The 24,063-nt window shown below is 49.0% G+C and overlaps 1 protein-coding gene across 1 annotated transcript in view; it reads right to left on the reverse strand.

Annotated features, from left to right (window-relative positions):
- The window catches only part of SYCP2 (synaptonemal complex protein 2), a 457,471-nt gene that overhangs the window by 377,162 nt on the left and 56,246 nt on the right, over positions 1–24,063 (reverse strand). Inside the window, exons 6-8 of the mRNA XM_088482789.1 lie at positions 18,636–18,660; positions 18,462–18,547; positions 17,641–17,729 (exon numbers count right to left, since the gene is read on the reverse strand). Of these exons, the coding sequence (XP_088338915.1) occupies positions 17,641–17,729; positions 18,462–18,547; positions 18,636–18,660 (200 nt within the window). The remainder of the gene's footprint in view (positions 1–17,640; positions 17,730–18,461; positions 18,548–18,635; positions 18,661–24,063) is intronic.

The following is a 24,063-nucleotide window of genomic DNA, read 5'->3' on the forward strand; positions in this document are numbered from 1 at the left end:
ATATTACGGTCATGACACACTTTTTCAGACTCAATGACATTGGAATATTTGTACCTACAGATGTGTACACATACATCTATCCTCCATGCGCTACAAGTCATGCCACACATAACACGGGAGCTTCGTGTGCCTCGGTGACCCTGTGCGACTTTTTACCTTCTGCATGTGAAATGCTACGTTAAAGTTTAAGCGGCTGTAACACTGTAACGTAGCGTTTCGCATGCAAATACACCCGCTGATGCACAGAGAACATAGGCATGCTGCATATCATTTTAATCAGCAGAAGCTGCCTGTATTAACAATTCACATCACTGTGTGAATAAGACACATTTGAAGGTAAAAAGTCACACAAAAAGATGCTCCGTGCTAGAGAGTCACACAACAGCATAGCGCGATTAGAAGGGCTGTTTAACGCGCAAGGAGGCTAGATGTAGGAGGACACATCTGTATGGTAAATCCTTTTCTATAAATCCATTAGGGTACATAGATATAAGAGCACAGAGAGTTCATCTAGGACTTTGGAACTTAGAAATACTGTCAAGTCTGCAACACCCTCCCTCCCCACTTCTATATACGTGCCTGTAGGGGGCTGTTAGTTTGTTTCCACATGAAAACCAGAGCGTAAAAGGTGGTCCAGTACAGTATTCCACAATGGATTTACAGAAAAGAATGTAACATAAGTGCATCCTATGAGGGATACTGGTGCTGGGGTGTAACACTTTATGGAGTTCAAAGCCCTTATAACAACAGTGAAGAGTCACACAGATAGAGCCCAGGGTGCTCGTAACATTCCAAATGGTTTTGGTCCCTGCTTTCCTCCTATGATAAGCCGTTGCCTTGATCTACATCACTCACCCAGCTTTGATTTCCTTCTATCTTGCCGGTGTTTGGTTCTCCTCAATAGGACTGGGTGAATGGCTTCACTGATTATTTGTACTCTTGCAACCACTAACATCAAGCTGGTGCCAGATTCAGATGGCCCAGCCTATTTAAACAACTTTGAGTATTACAATTCATATCCTAATCACCAGCTCTACTTTATTATGTCTGCTGCATTATACACTACAGTACTGTAGATTGTTAATCCTGTACATTGACCCAGCCTGTTTTGGCTGTTGTCTCCATCTGCAGCCTTGGCACCACATATGTGATTCCTGGTAGTGACCAGCCTTGACAATTCTTATTGCACTCTAGGAACCACATACATAATTAAAGTTTTAACAATTCCACAGTCTGCTCCTGAGGATCAGTTTTAATCAGCAGATCTGTTGACCTATTTACTGAGGGAGGGCCGCAACCTGCAAACTGGGCACGGTGAAACGCAAACCTCCTTGCAGAGGTCCCAGGTGAAAACCACTGGTACATTAGACTCCACACTTCCCTGGGTAGTACCATAATAGACAGTACCAAATCCACTAAATCCCCAAGACTTTGTGAAATAAAAAGTGAGTCCCCTGTTCCGTTTTACGATCGATCTAGAAATCCCTCAAACTATGCAAATTTCCATTAACACCTTCGTGCAAAACAGACATCCTTCAGATAGCCAAAAGACTTAGGGCCTGATTCAGAGCCGGACGCTCTGACCAGAGCGCTCGCTCTGAATCAGGGCCCTCCTCCATGAAAATGGAGCGGCCTCCTGGCCGCTCGTATAGCTGTGGGTGACCACCCACAGCATATGCGAGCGGCCAAAAAGATGGTCGCGATGGTCTTGACCATCGCGACCATGGGACTTGCGACGGAGACCCTGCGGTAGGGTCTCCCTGCCACAAGCCCTGGAGTGATTTTGGCTCTATCAGAGCCCAAATCACTCCCACTGACATCACTAGTGATGTCAGTGTGGCCGGCTTCAGACGGTAGGCGTTCCCATGGGAACGCCTCCGTCTGGCAGCCACGCCCCCGGCACACCCACCAAAGGGGGCGTGCTGTCAACATCGACAGCACGCCCCCTTTGGTGCGAGACCCGGAGCGATGGAAAGCCCGTCGCTGCACGGGTCTCGCGCATGCGCACGACGGAGCTCCCTCCGTCGTGCGCATGCGCAGTGGGGAACATCGACCCGCTTGCGAGCGTACTGCTGCTCGCGAGCGGGTCTGAATGACCCCCTTTATTCGTTCCTATATGAGAATTTTGTCTTATGGAAAGCAGGAATCCACAGTTTGTTGTCTAGAAAAATTAGTATCTGGATAGGTATTAGGTTTGATTATTGTAGTTGATAGTTCACATGAGACTCCAAAACTCAGGGCAGGCTTTTGCACATGAGTCTAAAGCAATGTATGAGTTCTTGATATCCAGGAAAACTATTAACTTGTTTTGCTACACATTGTTTATGACTTCTGACTTCATCTTGAACTTGCCCATTTCAAATTGAGTATTTTGGAATTCTTGTTACAAAATGGGCAGAAAGAATCAATCTGATTTTAGGACCAAGAGAAGTTATAAATACATTCCCAACTTTGTTCCTTCTCTTCTGAAATGATTATTAATTGATTAGATTCTCACAGAGCCAGTCACCTTGGCTTCGCTCCAATTGGCTGGTGGGGAGAAAACATCTGGGAAGGGACTTCAGGAGATTAGCTATTTCTCTCACCCAAATATCTGAGGTGGAGTTAAACCAATGATAGTGTAAAAGACAGGCCCCCACAAAGAAACACCATATGGGCAGATTGCCAACTGTTTTTTTCTGAGTTTGCTGACCAACTAATTTTCCTTTTTTGCTGTCCAGTACAAAGAGCAGAGGAATGACTCCCATTGATTTTCATGCAGAACAAAAATTAATAAACCTAGGACTGCTAGGTATTGAAGTTTTATGGGTAGAAAAGTACTCTATCATTTTTGGGTGGTGGTTCCGATTTATTTGTGGTCCCCATGGGGAGATGATAACAGGATTTTTGTATGTTAACTACTTTTCTCAAAGTCCATTGGGAAAATAAGAGATATATGGTAAGACCTTACCTTTGTTATCTCTATTTCTAGTCCATAGGGATCCACAGGAGACGTTGGGGTATAGGTTGATGACGTCAGTCGTCGAGCACCTCAATAGTTAAATTTGTGCTCCCAGGATGCACCGGGCTCCTCTCCTATACCCCAGCCCCAGGCCAAGGCAGGTCAGGTCAGTTTCGTAACAAGCCAATGGCCAGAGGAGGAGAAGAGAGAAGGAAGAAATTCTGGAACACACAAGTTTCGCATTCTCACATTCAGAAGGAGACGGAAAAACTGGTGACCAGAACACAGCCCATCTGCAGCACAGGTGCGACAGGGTGGGAATCCTGTGGATCCCTATGGACTTCATAGAAATAGAGATAACAAAAGTAAGGTCTTACCATATCTCTTATTTTCTACTGCAAGGTCCATAGGGCTCCACAGGAGACCTTGGGGATGTCTCAAAGCAGTCTCCTTAAGGGTGGGGATGCTCCTGTGCAGAAAGGAGAATCCACCGCCCGAAGGAAGCATCCTGAGAGGCAAAAGGTATCAAATGCATAATACCTTAAGAATGTATGGACAGTAGACCACGTGGCCGCCTTGCACAGCTGAACAGCAGAGGCGCCGCGAAGAGCTGCCCACGAAGGACCCCCAGACCAAGTAGAATGAGCCTTAACAGAGGATGGTACAGGAAGGCCCTCATGAAGGTAAGCCTCTGAAATTGCCAGGCGAATCCAGCCTGCCAGAGTCTGCTTAGTGGCAGGCCATCCTTTCTTTCGGAAACCAAAAAGAACAAACAACGAGTCCGACTTCTGAAATGAGTTGGTACGGTCCACATAAGTTTGTAGAGCACATACCACATCCAAAGAGGCCTCACCAGCTAAAAGGTCTGGGGAGGTAAAAGCTGGTACTACAATTTACTCATTAATGGGGTAGCTGGATACCACCTTAGGTAGGAAACCAGTGCGAGTACGAAGAACCGCCCTGTCCCTATGAAAAATCAGAAAGGGAGGGCGACATGAAAGAGCCCCAAAATCTGACACCCTTCTGGCCGAAGCAATGGCTAGAAGAAACACAGTTTTAATTGTGAGACATTTTAACTTCACTGAGCCCAGTGGTTCAAATGGCGATCCTTGTAGAGCCCTAAAGACCACAGTCAAATCCCAAGGAGCCACCGGTGGGATAAAGGGAGGTTGGATGCGAAGGACACCTTACATAAAGGTGTGTACATCCGGAAGAGTAGCAATCCTATGGTGCAACAGTACTGACAGGGTAGAAACCTGCACATTCAGTGAAGCAAGGCGAAGACCATGATCTAAGTCCGCCTGTAGGAATGCCAAAATCCTGGATAATCCAAATTTGGGGCAACACCATTCAAAGAAGGTGTGCCACCCTCTGTGATAAATTCTCGCAGAAGCAGGCTTGCAAGCTCTGAGCATGGTGTTCACCACCGAGCTGGAAACACCCCTGGAACTCAAGAGGGCAGTCTCAAGAGCCACGCCGTCAAAGACAGACGATTCAGGTCCGGGTAGAGGCAAGGACCATGGAGCAACAGGTCCGGACGTTGAGGCAACAGCATCGGAGTGTCTATGGAGAGACTCCGAAGATCTGCGTACCAGTGGCGTCTGGGCCACGCTGGAGCTACCAGCAGTAGCATACCTCCTTCTTGCTTGAACTTTCGAATCACCCGAGGCAGAAGGCAGAATGGAGGAAACAGGTACGCGAACTGGAAGGTCCATTTGACCGACAGAGCGTCTACCAGCAGAGCCCCCACGTCTCTTGTTCTTGAGCCATACCCTGGTAACTTGTGGTTGTGCCGAGATGCCATTTGATCTACTTTGGGAAGTCCCAACTTGTCCACTAGGAGCTGAAATACTTCCTGGTGAAGTGATCATTCCCCTGGGTGTACATCATGACGGCTCCGGAATCGGTATGAAAGATTCCCAGCAGCGCCTGGCCGACAAAAGCAGAGTTCCCGGCAGCGGAAGCCCGGCAGCGCTGGAAATCCCGATCGTCGCTAAGGTAAGTATAAACTAACCTAACCCTCCTTAGGGGTGCCTAACCCTAACCTCCCCCCCAAGTGCCTAACCCTAATCCCCCTCTAAGTGCCTAACCCTAACCCCCACCTTCCCCGCTGCCTAAACCTAAGTCCCCCTGGGGGGTGCCTAACCCTAACCCTCCACCTAGGCTAACCCTAACCCTCCAGGGGGGGTGCCTAACCTTAAGTCCCCCCCGGGTGCCCTAACCCTAACCCCCCCCTCGCGGCTGTCCGCTCGCGGCGCCCGGCATCCCTTCGATCAGGATGTTGGGCGCCTGTCTCCCGACGTCAGGGAAATGACAGGCGTCTAGATATAGATGCCCGGCATTTCACCCTCGCCGGGATATGACAGTGGGGAAGCCGGCTGTCGGTATTAAGGCAGCCGGTTTCCCAATTGTATACCCCGCTTCCCAGTCAGGACTCCTGGGATTAACACCGCCGATATGGCTGGAACATTTTCCTCCGCCCAAGTCAGGATGCGGGACACTTCCATTAGTGCCGCCTGACTTCGAGTGCCTCCTTGTCAGTTTATGTAGGCCACTATGGTGGCGTTGTCTGACTGGACTTGCACGGGTTTTCCGTGAAGTATGAGCCTTGCTTGCTGAAGGGCCCTTAGAACCTGGGTTCCGTGGACAATCCAAATGGCAGGGCCTGAAACTGGAAGTGTTGTTGCAACACTGCGAACCTGAGGTACCTCTGGTGAGCTGAAGCTATTGGGACATGCAGGTAGGCATCCTGAATGTCCAGACACACCATAAAATCCCCAGGTTCCATAGCCAGCATAACTGACCGCAGGGTTTCCATTTTGAACCGAGGTACTCGGAGAAACTTGTTTAGGGACTTGAGGTTTAGGATAGGCCTGTATGCACCATTTGGTTTTGGAACCAAAAACAGAGTGGAATAACAGCTCGTTCCCCTCTGGGAAGTAGGTACTGGAACTATAACTCAGTGTAGGAGCATAGATCGTATAACTTTCTGCAGTTCCAATGCCTCTTCCTGGTCCACCTGAAGTCCCGTAGGGAAGAATTGATGAGGTCTGTATTGGAAGGAAAGGGCGTACCCTAGAGAGAACACTTCCCTTACCCAAGTGTCTGTTGTGGTATGCCACCAACACTGGGCGAACTGAAGAAGTCGGCCTCCCACCTTGGGGTCCCCCAAGGAGAGGTCCGCCCCGTCAGGCTGAGGGTTTAGCGTTGGGCTTGGCAGCTGGACGCCTGGTACTCCAAGCCTGCTTCTTGGGCTTTGTGACCTTCTTAGCTCCTGACAGTCTGGGAAAGGACTGAAACTTGGCCTTACCCTGAGGACAGAAAGTCTGAAAGGACTGAGTTCCAGATCCTGATGGCATTGGGGCCGCAAATAAACAGGCAGACTTGGCAGCAGCCAAAGTGTCCACGATTTTGTCCAAATCTGGCCCAAATAAGACCTGGCCATTAAAGGGTAAACCTTCTAACCCTTTCTTGAAATCAGCATCCGCTCTCCAAGATCGCAACCAAAGAGAGCGTCTAGCTGACACCGAAGCCTATGAAATGCGAGATGTTAGGAGACTAACATCCAAAGCAGCCTCATTCACATATGTAGCCGAGTCTCTGAGGTAACCTACCAATTCAATTTGTTCACTGGTAGCCTCTACAGGCAAGGACGCTTCCAAGGCATTTGCCCAACGTTCCATGGCCCTGGCCACGCAGCATATAGCCATAGCTGGCCTAGCAACCCTCCCCTGAGAGGGAATAAATGGACTTTAGGCACACCTCCACTTTTTCTGTCCGTAACATCCTTTAATGATGACATGGATGGCATAGGAAGTGTCGCACTTTTGACTAGGCGTGCAATATGAGAATCCACCTGAGGAGTTTCCCATTTAGAGAAATACTTCTCCTCGAATGGATAAGTGGCTTCCAAACGTTTCTGCCGTTGAAACCTCCTGCTTGGAGTTTTCCAGGCTTCTTCCAGATGTTCAACTAGTTGATCCGACAGAGGAAAAGCCGTTGCTGAACTTTTCACTTCCTTAAAGAAAGCATGTTTGGATTTGGCTGCTGGGGTATCCTCATCCCCAATATCTATAGCCACACGGACTGCACGAATGAGACAGTGTACATAAATTTTGGACTTAGGCTCCGCCTCCTTTTGAGGGAGCTCTGTATCAGATAATTCCTGAATTTCCCCATCATCATCAGTCGACACATCATCTTGATAATATGTGGACTGGGAAGACAGTACCTCCTTCCTAGCAGAGCGCTGGAAAGACTCCCCCTGTAAAACCTCCGGCAGGTTTTGCACCGTATTGGAGAGAGTATTGACCCAAACAGGTTCAGTCTAGTAGGGAGTAGGATGTAAGGGCATATCATGAGCCACAACCAACTGTCGGGGAATCCCCTGTGACGTAGATGGCATAGCACCCTGCGGAGCATACCCCAATTGTGGGGCCACTGGAGGTGCAGCAAGCCGACCCATCAGGGTAGTTAGTGCTTGTGCAAAACAAGCCCAGGGCGGCTCTTGAGAAGAGCTGGGCCCAGCAGGTAATCCTGCATTTCTGGTTCACACAGTACACAATCTTCCCACAATAATCTCTCCCTCCTTTTGTCCAGCAAAGCACCTGTTGCAGGACTGTGTAAGGGGGATATCAGCCTGAGCAGAATCACTTCCAGACATAATGAATGTATGTGTCAAACTCCTCAGCTCAACTTAGGCTCCGCCTTCACCATTGAACTGTGAAGTAATTTGATCCCTCAGCAGCACTGTCACCGCAAGTGCTAGTGAAAGAGTAAGTATAGGGATAGCTAAAATGGCTGACAGAGAAAAAGAGTTTTACAGTCAGACAGCGCTAGCAACAGACACATACAATGTCAGGAAAACCTGCACTATACTGCACTATTATCAACTAACTAGACCTTGTGTCTAGTAGGAATATTGCTACATACACCGACCTGCTTGGAGGAGAGGTATGTAGGGGGACCCAGGCCTAGCAGCTCCTGAGAGACTAGCGTTTTATGCACATTAAAATGGCCGCCGGAGGACTCACAGGGGGCGTGCCTGAGGGAGGAGAGCTGCATGCAACCGCCAAACCGCTGTGTAAAGGCGCGCAGTGCAGCGGGGGAGGGGCCGGCTGTGCGATACAAGGAAGGCCCACTCCCCTGGCATGCTATTAACCCCTGGAATGCCACAACGTGGCCCCCTATCCTGGTAGTCTAGTGACAGCGCAGGCGCCGTGCCTGGTACCACACGCAGCCTTTTCCCAGGGATGCCCCAACCCTGGGAAGTAAATGAACTGTTTTATCAGCGGACGCCCCCGCCGCGGACGCCCGGTGCTTACCTGAATGTCCCCCGTGACGTCCGGCCACAGTCCTGGGTGTCTGGGGGCTTTTGCTAGCCAAAACCTCCAGACACCCGCCGCGATCCCTAGCACAGTGCCAGTGTCTCGGCGCCGGCGGGGTGTCGGAGTGGCAGCATGGGCATCCGCTGGACAGCCCATGCTTGTCACACGCCGGCCTGGAGACCCCAGAATCAGACCCCGTCGCTTACCTGTGCGGGCGCTGACCCGCGCTGTCTTCCGGCTCCCGCGCTGTACGCTGTTGTCCTCTGGAGGGTCCCGCTGCTGTGCTGCTCCCACGCCGGCTCCTGCTCACCGCTGGTCCCCGCTGACTACCTCCAGGAAGCGCTGTCCTCCGGTCCATGGGCGCGGCCATCTTGGATTGCCCATGTGACCCCACTTCCACCAATGAGGAGCCTTCTCCTTCTCTCTCAGCCTGTCAGCTCCCAGTGTCCACTATAAAAGGATCCCCAGTGCTCACACAAGTTGCCAGTGCAACTAGTTTCTTAGTTTAGCTAAGTAGCCTTCCCACTGCGCTCCAGCCGCTCCACGTAGCCGCTCAGCTACCAACGTCTACCCACGGCTATCCAGCCGCTCCACGTAGCCGCTCAGCTACCAACGTCTACCCACGGCTATCCATCCGCTCCACGTAGCCTCTCAGCTACCAACGTCTACCCACGGCTATCCAGCCACTCCACGTAGCCGCTCAGCTACCAACGTCTACCCACGGCTATCCAGCCGCTCCACGTAGCCGCTCAGCTACCAACGTCTACCCACGGCTATCCAGCCGCTCCAAGTAGCCGCTCAGCTACCAACATCTACCCACGGCTATCCAGCCGCTCCACGTAGCCGCTCAGCTACCAACGTCTACCCACGGCTATCCAGCCGCTCCACGTAGCCTCTCAGCTACCAACGTCTACCCACGGCTATCCAGCCGCTCCACGTAGCCGCTCAGCTACCAATGTCTACCCACGGCTATCCAGCCGCTCCACGTAGCCTCTCAGCTACCAACGTCTACACACGGCTATCCAGCCGCTCCACGTAGCCACTCAGCTAACAACGTCTACCCACGGCTATCCAGCCGCTCCACGTAGCCTCTCAGCTACCAACGTCTACCCACGGCTATCCAGCCGCTCCATGTAGCCTCTCAGCTACCAACGTCTACCCACGGCTATCCAGCCGCTCCACGTAGCCACTCAGCTACCAACGTCTACCCACGGCTATCCAGCCGCTCCACGTAGCCACTCAGCTACCAACGTCTACCCACGGCTATCCAGCCGCTCCACGTAGCCACTCAGCTACCAACGTCTACCCACGGCTAACCAGCCGCGCCACATAGCCACTCAGCTACCAACGTCTACCCTAGGCTATCCAGCCGCTCCACGTAGCTTCCTAACTATCTCGTTACTGCCGCATTCCTCAAACTCCTGTCAGTTCGCTGCACCCTCTCATGCGGAGAAACTTCATTAAGCCAAGCCTCCTCCAGCGAGCGTCTGCGCCAAATAATACAGATCCAAGGCCCAGTCCAGGAACACAGCTCCCAAATTCCACGTTTGTGACAGTTTGCACTGGCCCGATGGACTCGGCAAGTGGTCAAGGATCTGGGATAGAAGCCTCGCAGGATGTACTATCCCGTCTGGAAAGACAGGAGACCTCTCAGGCTCAGCTGATCCAATTTATCCAAGATATGTCGTCACGCCTGGACAACATCCAGTCCTTACTGGCTCATCCCGCTCCCGCTGGCTCCCAAGCCGCCTCTCCTCCTGTGGTGTCACCTGCTCCTCCGGTTCTACCTCCTGCTCGTCTTCAGCTCTCCCCTCCGAGCAAGTTCGATGGCAACCCCAAATTATGCAGGGGTTTTTTAAATCAATGCGAAATCCAATTCGAGCTACAATCCGCCAACTTTCCGACGGCCAGAACCAGGGTGGCATATATCATCTCTCTACTCTCTGGCCAAGCACTCGATTGGGTCTCGCTCCTTTGGGAGAAGTCGGATCCCCTGCTCTCCAACTACCCCGAATTTGTTGCTACATTTCGCAAAATCTTTGATGAACCCGGAAGAACCACCTCCGCATCAGCTGATATTCTACGCCTCCGCCAGGGCAGCAGGACCGTCGGCCAATACGTAGTCCAGTTCCAGACTCTGGCTTCAGAACTCAATTGGAATGAGGATGCCCTCATCGCTGCCTTCTGGAGTGGCCTTTCTGAAGGGCTCAAAGACGACCTGGCTTCCCGTGACCTTCCAACCAGTTTGGATGGGTTAATCTCCCTCTGCAACAAGGTGGATCTACGTCACAGGGAGCGTGCCTTGGAAAGAGGCAGATTTGATCATGGAAGGCCACGTCCAGTTTCCCGCTTACCCTCTCCTCCTCTGGGCGAAGAACCCATGCAGGTCAACCGCTCTCATTTATCGGCTGAGGAGCGTCAAAAAAGGCGGAGGCAGAACCTCTGTATGTACTGCGGATCTCCTCAACATTTAGTTAAAACTTGTCCCATTCGTCCGGGAAACGCCTCCTCCTAACTTATGAAAGAGAGGTTAAGTTAGGAGTTGCCATTGAATCACAAAGGAAGTCTGATTCCACCATCCAGGCTCATTTAAAGTGTCCTCGAGGTTCCAAAGCTGTATTAGCTCTCCTGGATTCCGGAGCGGCAGAGAACTTTGTCACTACTGAATTTGTCCAGAAGCATCAAATCCCCATGGAAGCGTTGCCTCGAGTCATCACTTTAACCGCCATCGATGGTAGTTGCATTTCTAGTGGAACCATCACCCATCGTACAACACCACTTAAACTTACCATTGGGGTGCTCCATTCCGAACAACTATCCTTCCTAGTGATTCCCAAAGCCTCTCATTCTTTAGTCCTCGGATTACCCTGGCTACAGAGACATTCACCTCAAATCAATTGGACCACCATGCAAATAATCTCCTGGGGTTCCAATTGCTTCAAAGGTTGCCTTCAGCGGGTAATACCTATCAGATCTTCCATTGTACGGGATTCTACAGACCTGCCCAAAGCCTACGATGGGTTTCAGGACGTCTTTTGCAAACAGAGCGCAGACCTGTTACCTCCCCATCGTGATTGGGACTGTCCCATAGATCTGATTCCCGGGAAGAATCCTCCTAGGGGCCGAACCTATCCTCTATCTCTCCCTGAGACTCAGGCCATGTCGGAGTACATTACGGAAAACTTAAATAAAGGCTTCATTCGACCTTCCACGTCTCCAGCAGGGGCTGGATTTTTCTTCGTAAAAAAAAAAGATGGTGGCTTGCGCCCGTGTATTGACTACCGGGGTCTTAATGAAATAACTATTAAGAATCGCTACCCTCTTCCTCTCATTACAGAGTTATTTGATAGAGTCAAGGGAGCCACAGTTTTTTCCAAACTCGACCTAAGAGGAGCCTATAATTTAATTCGTATCCGTCCAGGCGATGAATGGAAAACGGCCTTCAACACCAGGGATGGGCACTACGAGTATCTCGTTATGCCCTTCGGCCTCTGTAATGCTCCGGCCGTCTTCCAGTTTTTCGTCAATGAAATCTTCCGGGACCTCTTGTACAAGTGTGTGGTCGTTTACTTAGACGACATTTTGATTTTTTCTCAAGACCTCCAAACTCATCGAGACCAGGTCAAACAAGTCCTTCTGAGGTTGCGGTCCAATCAACTGTTTTGCAAATTAGAGAAGTGTCTGTTTGAGGTCTCAAGTGTACCATTCCTGGGATACATTATCTCCGGAACAGGCCTTCAAATGGATTCGTCAAAACTACAAGCCATTCTTGATTGGTCTCTTCCTTCTTCCTTAAAATCCATACAAAGATTCCTAGGATTTGCCAATTACTATCGCAAGTTTGTAAAAGGTTTCTCGACTCTGGTAGCTCCGATTACAGCCCTCACCCGCAAGGGAGCAGATCCAACTATATGGCCCGTCGAAGCTACCTCCGCATTTCAACTTCTTAAGCAAGCCTTCATCTCCGCTCCCATCTTAAAGCAACCAGACTCCACCAGGCCCTTTATCCTGGAGGTGGACGCATCCTCTGAAGGTGTCGGTGCAGTGCTTTCCCAGCGATTTAAAGATGAAAAACTTCATCCCTGTGGTTTCTTTTCCCGGAAGTTTTTGCCTGCAGAGAAGAACTACACCATTGGAGATCAAGAGTTACTCGCCATGAAACTAGCCCTCGAAGAATGGCGATATCTTCTAGAAGGAGCTCATTACCCCATTACCATTTTTACTGACCATAAGAACCTCCTTTATCTTAAATCTGCAAATTGCTTGAACCCTCGTCAAGCCCGGTGGGCAATGTTTTTCTCCAGATTTAATTTCAAAGTCTCCTATCGTCCCGGTTCACAAAACCTCAAAGCCGACGCACTCTCCCGTTCCATGACGAGCAACCCTGATCTACCCATGGAGCAGCCCCAACCAATCTTGAATTCCGCTTCCTTCGCCTCTACTCAACTATCTTCTATACCCCCGGTTGGGAAGGCTTTCGTCGCTCCGGAACTCCGCAAGAGGTTACTGCATTGGGCTCATGCTTCCCGGTTCTCTGGTCACCTGGGCATGGATAAAACCCTAGAACTTATCCAGCGGTCCTATTGGTGGTCTTCGATGAAAAAGGACATCAGGTCTTATGTGTCTTCATGCATCAAATGTGCCCAACACAAGATACCTCGGCGGGTTCCACACGGTCAACTCCAACCTCTTGCAATTCCATCTAAGCCATGGACTCACATATCTATGGATTTCATCTCTGATCTTCCTCCATCTCGGGGCCACAACACAATTTGGGTTATCGTGGATCGTTTTTCTAAAATGGCTCATTTCGTACCTCTTACTGGGCTTCATTCTGCACCTCTACTCGCCCAGAGCTTTATAAAAGAGATCTTCAAGCTCCACGGCCTTCCTCAAGAGATCATCTCCGACAGGGGAGTACAGTTCGTAGCGAAGTTCTGGAGGTCACTCTGCTCAGCCCTTCAGGTAAAACTCAAATTTTCTACCGCTTATCATCCCCAGACCAACGGTCAGACCGAAAGGGTCAATCAAGACCTGGAACAGTTCCTGCGCACTTTTGTCTCCTCCTCCCAAGATGACTGGATTGAACTTCTTCCTTGGGCCGAATTTGCCCACAATAATCATTATCACACATCCACCAGCTCAACTCCTTTTTTTACAGTTTTTGGTCAACATCCTCGAGTGCCAGATTTCCCTCTTCTTCCCACATTAGATGTGCCTGCGGCCAAAATGTCCCTTCAACGATTCTCCAACATCTGGGAAAAGGTTCGTTCCTCTCTGACTAAAACGTCAGCCCGGTACAAGAGATTTGCTGACCGCCAAAGACGAGCGATTCCAAATTTCCGACCTGGGGATATGGTCTGGCTCTCTACCCGAAACCTAAGACTCCGAGTACCCTCGATGAAATTTGCTCCGCGATTCATTGGTCCATTCCCAATCATCAAAGTCCTGAATCCTGTGGCTTACAAGTTAAAGCTTCCTCCATTTCTTCGCATTCCAAGTTCCTTCCATATTTCTCTTTTAAAACCACTAGTCTTAAACCGATTTCAGAAGGTCCTGCCTAAAGCTTCTAGTGTTCAAACACAGCAGGGAGAGGAGTTCGAAGTTGACAGAATCTTAGATTCCCGTTGTCGATACAACCGTCTTCAATACCTTATCGACTGGAAGAATTATGGTCCGGAGGAACAAATCTGGATAAATGCCTCCGATGTCCATGCACCCCGTCTGGTCAAAGCATTCCATGTGAAATTTCCTCATAAACCAAGGAAGTGTCCGGTGGCCACTCTTGAAGAAGGGGGTACTGTCACACGCCGGCCTGGAGACCCCAGAATCAGACCCCGTCGCTTACCTGTGCGGGCGCTGACCCGCGCTGTCTTCCGGCTCCCGCGCTGTACGCTGTTGTCCTCTGGAGGGTCCCGCTGCTGTGCTGCTCCCACGCCGGCTCCTGCTCACCGCTGGTCCCCGCTGACTACCTCCAGGAAGCGCTGTCCTCCGGTCCATGGGCGCGGCCATCTTGGATTGCCCATGTGACCCCACTTCCACCAATGAGGAGCCTTCTCCTTCTCTCTCAGCCTGTCAGCTCCCAGTGTCCACTATAAAAGGATCCCCAATGCTCACACAAGTTGCCAGTGCAACTAGTTTCTTAGTTTAGCTAAGTAGCCTTCCCACTGCGCTCCAGCCGCTCCACGTAGCCGCTCAGCTACCAACGTCTACCCACGGCTATCCAGCCGCTCCACGTAGCCGCTCAGCTACCAACGTCTACCCACGGCTATCCAGCCGCTCCACGTAGCCTCTCAGCTACCAACGTCTACCCACGGCTATCCAGCCGCTCCACGTAGCCGCTCAGCTACCAACGTCTACCCACGGCTATCCAGCCGCTCCACGTAGCCGCTCAGCTACCAACGTCTACCCACGGCTATCCAGCCGCTCCACGTAGCCGCTCAGCTACCAACGTCTACCCACGGCTATCCAGCCGCTCCACGTAGCCTCTCAGATACCAACGTCTACCCACGGCTATCCAGCCGCTCCACGTAGCCTCTCAGCTACCAACGTCTACCCACGGCTATCCAGTCGCTCCACGTAGCCTCTCAGCTACCAACGTCTACCCACGGCTATCCAGCCGCTCCACGTAGCCTCTCAGCTACCAACGTCTACCCACGGCTATCCAGCCGCTCCACGTAGCCGCTCAGCTACCAACGTCTACCCACGGCTATCCAGCCGCTCCACGTAGCCTCTCAGCTACCAACGTCTACACACGGCTATCCAGCCGCTCCACGTAGCCACTCAGCTACCAACGTCTACCCACGGCTATCCAGCCGCTCCACGTAGCCTCTCAGCTACCAACGTCTACCCACGGCTATCCAGCCGCTCCACGTAGCCTCTCAGCTACCAACGTCTACCCACGGCTATCCAGCCGCTCCACGTAGCCACTCAGCTACCAACGTCTACCCACGGCTATCCAGCCGCTCCACGTAGCCACTCAGATACCAACGTCTACCCACGGCTATCCAGCCGCTCCACGTAGCCACTCAGCTACCAACGTCTACCCACGGCTAACCAGCCGCGCCACATAGCCACTCAGCTACCAACGTCTACCCTAGGCTATCCAGCCGCTCCACGTAGCTTCCTAGCTATCTCGTTACTGCCGCATTCCTCAAACTCCTGTCAGTTCGCTGCACCCTCTCATGCGGAGAAACTTCATTAAGCCAAGCCTCCTCCAGCGAGCGTCTGCGCCAAATAATACAGATCCAAGGCCCAGTCCAGGAACACAGCTCCCAAATTCCACGTTTGTGACAATGCTGACCACTCTGCAGTAAAAAACAACTATTTTCTGGGCTGTCAACGCAGCCCCTCTTGAAGTGACCCGACTCCGTACCGAGCACCTACGAAACTGAGGTGCCTTGGCCTGGGGGCGGGGTATAGGAGAGGAGCACGGTGCATCCTGGGAGCACAAATTTAACTATTGAGGTGCTCGAAGACTGACATCAACTAATACCCCAAGGTCTCCTGTGGATCCCTAAGGACCCTGCAGTAGAAATACTGGAATGGGCTATAGAGGTGTGTGAAAAAGACCTGGCAATATAAGAAATCTGAATGACGTTGGAGCTCCTCCCCGTCTATATCACCTAGATGGAAAGTCATCTATTATTTAGCTGATCCCTAGTACAGGTGACAATTCAAATGTAAATAAGAGGAGAGAACAAGAGGACAACAAACATTAACACCAGACAATAAATTAAAGAAAAGATGGACGCAGCCACGTCTTTGTCTATTGGCGGTCGCCGTCTGCGACTTTATGATAATGGCACTACAAAGTCCTTCCTTGGAGTACAACCGTGCATCTGACTGTGCAAGGACGGAGACGCCCACCATGACCGCCAGTAGGAGCTAAAATGCAAATACACCATCACATCATTTTTACACACCATCAAAACTTACGGCAGGTGCATTTTTTCCGTCCGTGTATGGCTTCTATGTGATCGGTAGAGCATCTGTGTATGCACTTTCACCGACACGCGTGCGACACTCCCATAAGCCAGACCATCTCCGTACGTGGACTAAGCCACCTCCCAGTAATCTTCCATCACTTTTCTAAGACATTTCTGATACCGTACATCTCCATTGAAACAGCATCTTTGTGCCTACACTCTGTAACGCATGTACTACACACGTTTTTAGGGATGAACATTGGCATTGTATGCGACTCAAAATCAGACCAGATGTGTAAACATAAGGCTTAATTTGCTCACAGTCAATGTGTTTGCAGGCAGAACCAGTCTACTGTAATGGGCAGAAAAATGTGCATTACAAGCTGTGAACAGCAGCTCACGTTGAATTGAATCTGGCCCTTGTTTTCTACGGGATGTAGTCATGCGGCTGCCGGTCACAATTCAGACAGTGGAATGCCGGCTAGGGATTTATGATAGGCGTCGAAATACCGTTGCCTATCATAATCCCGACGCTGGAACGCCGAGGACATCACGGACAAAGGTAAGTCCAGGGCGCCCTTAGCGCTAGCCGCGGGGGGGGGGAGGGTTAGGAATAGGGAGTCTAACGGGGTTAGGGTTAGGTTTGGGGGGGGGGGGGGGGATGATTAGGGATAGGCACCCTGAGGGGGGGAGGGTAGTGTTAGGCACCCCCAGGGAGAGGTTAGGGTTAGGGAGCAGTAAGGGAGGGTTAGGGTTAGGCACCCCCGGGGGTAGGTTAGGGTTAGGCACTAGGGGGGGGAGGTTAGGCACTACTAAGGGAGAGTTAGGGGGGTAGGGGAGGTTAGGGTACTTACAAGCCTCTGTCGGGATCTTGATCCTGTCGGGCATCCGTTTTTGAACATCATTTCAATCCGATTCCGTTTTCTACACAACCAACACAATATCATCCACACCTTGCCATCTAGCTGAAACCTCATCAAAATACAAGGAATCCTCCAGATTAGAATCATCAGCCACCTCGTCTGTAACAAATTCCTCCCAGGACTGAATTGCTACAGGACTCTAAAGAGGAGAAAACCTTAACAAGCCCTAGGATAACCTTGTCAGGCTTTAAAGTCAACGCTCCTCAGGAAGAGCTGTCATGGAGCTAATCATACAATGTAAAAAGTGCTACTCAACAGTGATAACCCTACACAATTGTCTAAAATTGCATCTGTCTGACCAACAATAAAACAATCTGATTAAGCAAATTACTTAACTAAAGTGTGGGTTTTTAGAGGTGGAGATGTTGCCCATAGCAACCAATCAGATTCTACTTAACATTTATCTAGTACCTTATAGAAGATAATAGCTAGAATCGCCACTTCTAAAAAACCCCACTTTAGTAAATATACCCCCAGGAGTAGTTTTCAATACATATACTATATATTGCATATATTTTTACATAGTAGATATCATCTCTTTAGTAAAAATTAGTTTTTTTCTGGCCTCCCGAGGAACTGTGTCCAGCAACAGGTTCAGTTTGCGCACAGCCTGAAAGAGAGTGAAAGATAGAACAGTTTTTACAACACAATCCCTTTTTTATTGTTATTCCTTAAGTCACATACCCACTGGTATTAGTTACATTTTTCATGTTAGCATAATGCATGCAAATGAGTTTAATGGGCTCAAATACAATGCACATTTTGGTGCTTTGTGCTTCCATGAATGCATATTGTTCCATCTGCTTACATTTACATAGGGTGGGCTGTAATACTATATAAGGCTATAAAGCATTGGATAAACACAGTGCTAACACTTAGGGGTATACAGTGCATCCGGAAAGTATTCACAGCGCTTCACTTTTTCCACATTTTATGTTACAGCAGTATTCCAAATGGTATAAATTAATTTTTGTCCTCAAAATTCTACACACAATACTCCATAATGACAACGTGTAAAAAGTTTTATTTTGAGATTTTTGCAAGTTTAATGAAAAAAAAAAACACCTAAGAAATCACATGTACATAAGTATTCACAACCTCTGCTCAATACTTTGTTGATGCACCTTTGGCAGCAGTTACAGCCTCAAGTTGTTTTGAATATGATGCCACAAGCTTGGCACACCTATCTTTGGGCAGTTTTGCCCATTCATCTTTGCAGCACCTCAGCTTGTTCTTTTAATTACATAAATAAGACATATACACCTATGATAAGGTTATTATAGTACTGAAATTTCATATTACATATAACATTGCAAAACATAAATAGAAAACCATAATTTACCTCCTGTTTGATGAATGTATTTATATTTGTATCCGATACTAAAGAGCAAGTTCTTGAAATAAAGTGTCGAAGCACCTGGGTTTTACCTACAAACAATGCAAGAAAAATACTTAATATGAAAAAACTCAACATACTGTCCAAAGATCACATAATAAAAAAAATATTTCTGCCTACCATCACTATTGTGGTCATGTACAACCTGCAAAACAGAAGTGTTATATTTTCTGAGTTATTGAATTTTTAATACATTTTAAAATCTACTTTGGCACATAAAGGGCTCATGTTGGACTAGACTCTCTGAAACAATTCGAAGCTCATAAGCTCCTCCCACCTGCAGAAAAACAACTCCACTGGACAATCACTTATTAAAAGTCTCACACAATGAAGCCTGCTTACTTTGTAGGAACTTTTAGGACTGATCCCATCCTGCACTTGCCCTTGAGAAGTTGGCTGGCAGATATATATACACACAGACACACACAGTGCCTTGCAAAAGTATTCACCCCCTTGGCTTTTTACCTTTTTTTGTTACATTACAACCTGTCATTTATTATTTTTTTTTATCTGAATTTATGTGATGGATTTGCACAAAATAGTCTAATTTGGTGAAGTGAAGTGAGAAAAATATATATAATAAAGAATATTTATAAATAAAATTCAGAAAATTAGCATGTGCATATGTAATAACCCCCTTTGCTATGAAGCCCCTCAAAAGTTCTTGTGCAACCAATTACCTTCAGAAGTCACATCATTAGTGAAATGAAGTCCACCTGTGTGAAATCTAAGCTTCACATGATCTGTCAATATAAACACACCTTTTCTGAAGGCCCCAGAGGCTGCAACATCACTAATGCTGGGCATACACGGCCAGATAAAATGTCTGTCAGACCGACAGACATTTTATCTGGCAGCCTGCCAGCCGCAGATGTCACTGGCATACACTGTGAAATTTCTCTCACAGTGTATCAGCCCGACATCCGCGCTCCGCCCCTGGGGGAGGAGACATTTCCCTGTTCCTTCCTTCCACACTGCCCGATGCGGCCGACAGTTTACCAGTAAATATAACATCGGACAGGCATGCTAGATAATCCGGCATGCCCGACCGAGCAGTATTTAACCCTCGGTCGCCCCCCCACACGCTACAATTATAGGGGCGATCCGCCGATATCAGGCGGATCGCCCCGATAATTGTAGCGTGTATGGCCAGCTTAAGCAAGAGGCATCACACCATGAAGACCAGGGAGCTCTCCAAACAAGTCAGGGATAAAGTTGTTAAGAAGTACAATTCTGGGTTGGGTTATAAATATCCAAATCTTTGATGATCCCCCGGAGCACCATCAAATCAATCAGCATCAAATGAAAAGAACATGGTACCACAATAAACCTCCTATCAAAACTCACAGAACAGGCAAGGAGGGCATTATTCACAGAGGCAGCACAGAGACCAAAGGTAACAAACCTGAAGGAGCTGCAGAGTTCCACAACAGAGACTGGTGTATCTGTGCATGTGACCACAATAAGCCGTACACTCCATAGAGCTGGGCTTTATGGAAGAGTGGAGAGAAAAAAGCCAAAAATAAAAATAAGAAGACACGATTTGAGTTTGCCAAAAGGAATGGAAGGTGATCTGGTCAGATGAGACTAAATTTTAGCTTTTCGGCCACCAAGGAAAACGCTATGTCTGGCACAAACCCAACACATCCCATCACCCCAAGAACACTATCCCCACAGTGAAACATGGTGGTGGCAGCATCATGCTGTGGGGATGTTTTTCAGCAGCAGGGACAAGGAAACTGATTCGAGTCGAGGGAAAGATGGATGGTGCTAAATACAGGGATATTCTTGAGCAAAACCTGTTTCAGTCTGCCTGTGATTTGAAACTGGGAAAGAGGTTCACCTTCCAGCAGGACAATGACTCGAAGCATACTGCTACAGCAACACTCGAGTGTTTTAAGGGGAAACATTTAAATGTGTTGGAATGGCCTAGTCAAAGCCCATATCTCAATCCAATTGAGAATCTGTGGTCAGACTTGAAGATTGCTGTTCACAAGCAGAAACCATCCAACATGAAGGAGCTGGAGCAGTTTTGCCTTGAGGAATGGGCAAAAATCCCAGGGGCAAGATGTGGCAAGCTCATAGAGACTTATCCAAAGCGACTTGCAGCTGTAATTGCCGCCAAAGGTGGCTCGACAAAGTAATGACTTTAGGGGGGTGAATAGTTATGCACGCTGAAGTTTTCTGTTATGCTGTTCTAAATGTTGTTTGATTCACAATATAAAAAAACACACAACTTCACAGTTGTAGGCATGTTCTGTGAATGAAATGATGCACACCTCCAAACAATCCATTTTAATTCCAGGTTGTGATGCAACAAGACATGAAAAAAGCAAAGGGGGTGAATACTTTTGCAAGGCACTGTATATATATATATATATACATACACACACACACATACTGTATATGCACACACATACTTCATTGGTCTGTTTGTTTGGTTATGCGTTCAGACACCCATGCACTGACTGGGATGAAACGAACGCAAGGTGGTCCAATTGGATAATGGCCAGGTTTTAGGGGGGTTAGGGTCCCGGTCGGACCTCCTTTGGTGTACACTGGGCAGAAATTTGATCCGGGGAGCCCGTTCTGAGCCTTCCATTGGATGGATTTGGATGAAAACATCACAGAGGGGTGGCAATTGGTCTGGGATGCAGGAGTGGTTGGGGTCTCTTCTGGGCCTGGGCAAAGGTCACACCTAGTATATGTATATAAGCAAGAAAGCATGTCTGTCTGTTTGTCCTTTATATACGGCCAGAGTTTTGGACCTAGCTCCACCAAATTTGGCAGGGTGGTGTAGTTTGACCAGAATTAGATTTTTGCCTAGGTTTGAACTTCATCAGGGCCACACACTTGCACAATCCCTAAAAATGGGGACACTCTTAAATTACACAGGTTCTGGCTCAAGTGGAAATTGGCCTAAAACCTGTGTGAAAGCTACATGCAGGTATGCATCCTGAATGTCCAGAGACAAAATGAAATCCCCAGGTTCCATAGCCAGTATAATTGACAACAGGGTTTCCATTTTGAACCGAGGCACTCGGAGAAACTTGTTCAGGGACTTGAGGTTTAGGATAGGCCTGTATGCACCATTCGGTTTTGGAACCAAAGAGGGTGGAATAATACCCCATTGCCCTCTGGGAAGTAAGTACCGGAACTATAACTCCCTGCAGGAGCATAGAATGCATAACTTTCTGAAGTTCCAATGCCTTTTCCTGATCCATCTGAAGTCCCATAGGGAAGAATTGATGAGGAGGTCTGTAGCGGAAGGAGAGGGCGTACACTTGAGAGACCACTTCCCTTACCCAAGTGTCTGTTGTGGTGTGACACCAACACTGGGTGAACTAAAGATGTCGGCCTCACACCTTGCGGTCCCCCAAGGAGAGGCCCGCTGCATCACCCTGAGGGTTTAGCGTCGGGTTTGGCAGCTGGACGCCTGGTACTCCAAGCCTGCTTCTTGGGCTTTGTGACCTTCTTAGTTCCTGACAGTCTGGGAAAGGAGTGAACTTTAGACTTACCCTGAGGACGGAAGGTCCGAAAGAACTGAGGGCCTGATTCAGAGCCGGACGCTATTTGCGAACGGTCGTTCAAAAAAAGGGGCCGGCTATTTAAATTGAGCGCTTGCTCTTTGCGGTCTGTTGACGCCTCTATGTCTAAGTGAGCGAACGAAACATGCGCTCGATATTTTGTAAAGACGCCCCCTGGCCGTTCGCATCATACGTCATCTCCGCTATTTATGAGATTAATCGAGTACATCGAAAGGCGTCTGAACTGCTCGCAGTGCTTGTGGTTGGATTTTCCTACCGCAATCATGCGAACAGTTCAGGCTAAGAGACAACCAAGTGACGTGGCCGATGACGCTGCTTTGTTAATTATGCACACCCTTAAAATGCCCGTTTTGAGCATTTGGCACACCTGCGTTCGGATCTCCACTCCCCGTTTTCAAGCACCTTCCCCTGTTACCACCCACAAACGCCTCATCCTGTCACTCAAATTAGCAGACACTCGCTATTTTACGAACACACGATTTCCGACCGCACTGACTGGTTGGCGCATGCGCATTATGACCCATACGCATGCGCAGATGTGCGAACATCGCTTGGAGCGAACGAGAGGCCGCTTACGAGCGGCTCTGAATCAGGCCCTGAGTTACAGATCCCGACGGCAGTGGTGCCGAAGGTAAACAGGCAGACTTGGCAGCAGCCAAAGTGTCTACAATTTTATCCAAATCTGGCCCAAACAAGACCTGGCCATTAAAGGGTAAACCCTCTAACCCTTTCTTGGACTCTGCATCCGCTCTCCAAGATCGCAACCAAAGAGAGCGCCTGGCTGATACCGCAGCCGATGAAATGTGAGATGTTAAGAGACTTGCATCCAAAGCAGCCTCATTCATAGCCGAGTCTCTGAGGTAACCTGTTACGATCCTCTAGCAATTGCTAGGACCGAGATGGAGGTGTTGGAGATACGTGGCACATCGAAGAACAAATACAAGAAGTATAGTTAAATCATGGCAGTTTACTAAATAAATGATATGATGGACCAGTGAAAACACAACATGTCAATGGTGCAATAAGGAGCTGAAACCATAGGTCAATAGATTATATTGTAGGTTTACAGTCCAAACTAAAGTTGTTAAATGGCCAGGAGGCCTAGTAGACATCAATGCTTGAAACGTGGTGAAGAAGCAGGATTGCTGGATGGCCTAGCAGACAATGGTGCTTGAAACGTGGTGTTGAAGCAGGACTGCTGTATGGCCTGGAGGGCCTAGTAGACAGCGGTGCTTGAAACGTGGTGTTGAAGCAGGATTGCTGTATGGCCTGGAGGGCCTAGTAGACAGCGGTGCTTGAAACGAGGTGTTGTAGCAGGATTGCTGTATGGCCTGGAGGGCCTAGTAGACAGTGGTGCTTGAAACGTGGTGCTGAAGAAGGAATTCTGTATGGCCTGGAGGGCCTAGTAGACAGCGGTGCTTGAAACGTGGTGTTGAAGCAGGATTGCTATATGACCTGAAGGGCCTAGTAGACAGCGTAGCTAGAAACGTGGTTTAGAAGCAGGATAGCTGTATGGCCTAGAGGGCTCAGTAGACAGCGATGCTTGAACCGTGGTATAGAAGCAGGAAAGCTGTACGGCCTGGAGGCTCAGTAGACAGCGATGCTTGAACCGTGGTATAGAAGCAGGATAGCTGTATAGCCTGCAGGGCTCTGTAGACAGCGATGCTTGAACCGTGGTATAGAAGCAGGATAGCTGTATGACCTGGAGGGCTTAGTAGACAGCGATGCTTGAAACGTGGTATAGAAGCAGGATAGCTGTATGACCTGGAGGCTCTGAAGACAGCGATGCTTGGACCCAGGGCACTTGGGTCACTTAAAAGCCGGTGAGCAGAATACACGCAGCATGTAGAAAATATAGCTGGAAGTCTGGATGCACAGAGAGCAGCATGCATAACCAAAAGTTCCACATGAAAACTCTATAGCCGACAGGGCGGCGACAGTCCAGGAAGTTCAAATAGGATCAGGTGCCAATCAGGCAACACTAGGAGGAAACATGTGAA

This window comes from Taudactylus pleione, unplaced genomic scaffold (genome assembly GCF_031769625.1).
Source record: "Taudactylus pleione unplaced genomic scaffold, aTauple2 ptg000018l, whole genome shotgun sequence".
NCBI lineage: Eukaryota > Metazoa > Chordata > Amphibia > Anura > Myobatrachidae > Taudactylus > Taudactylus pleione.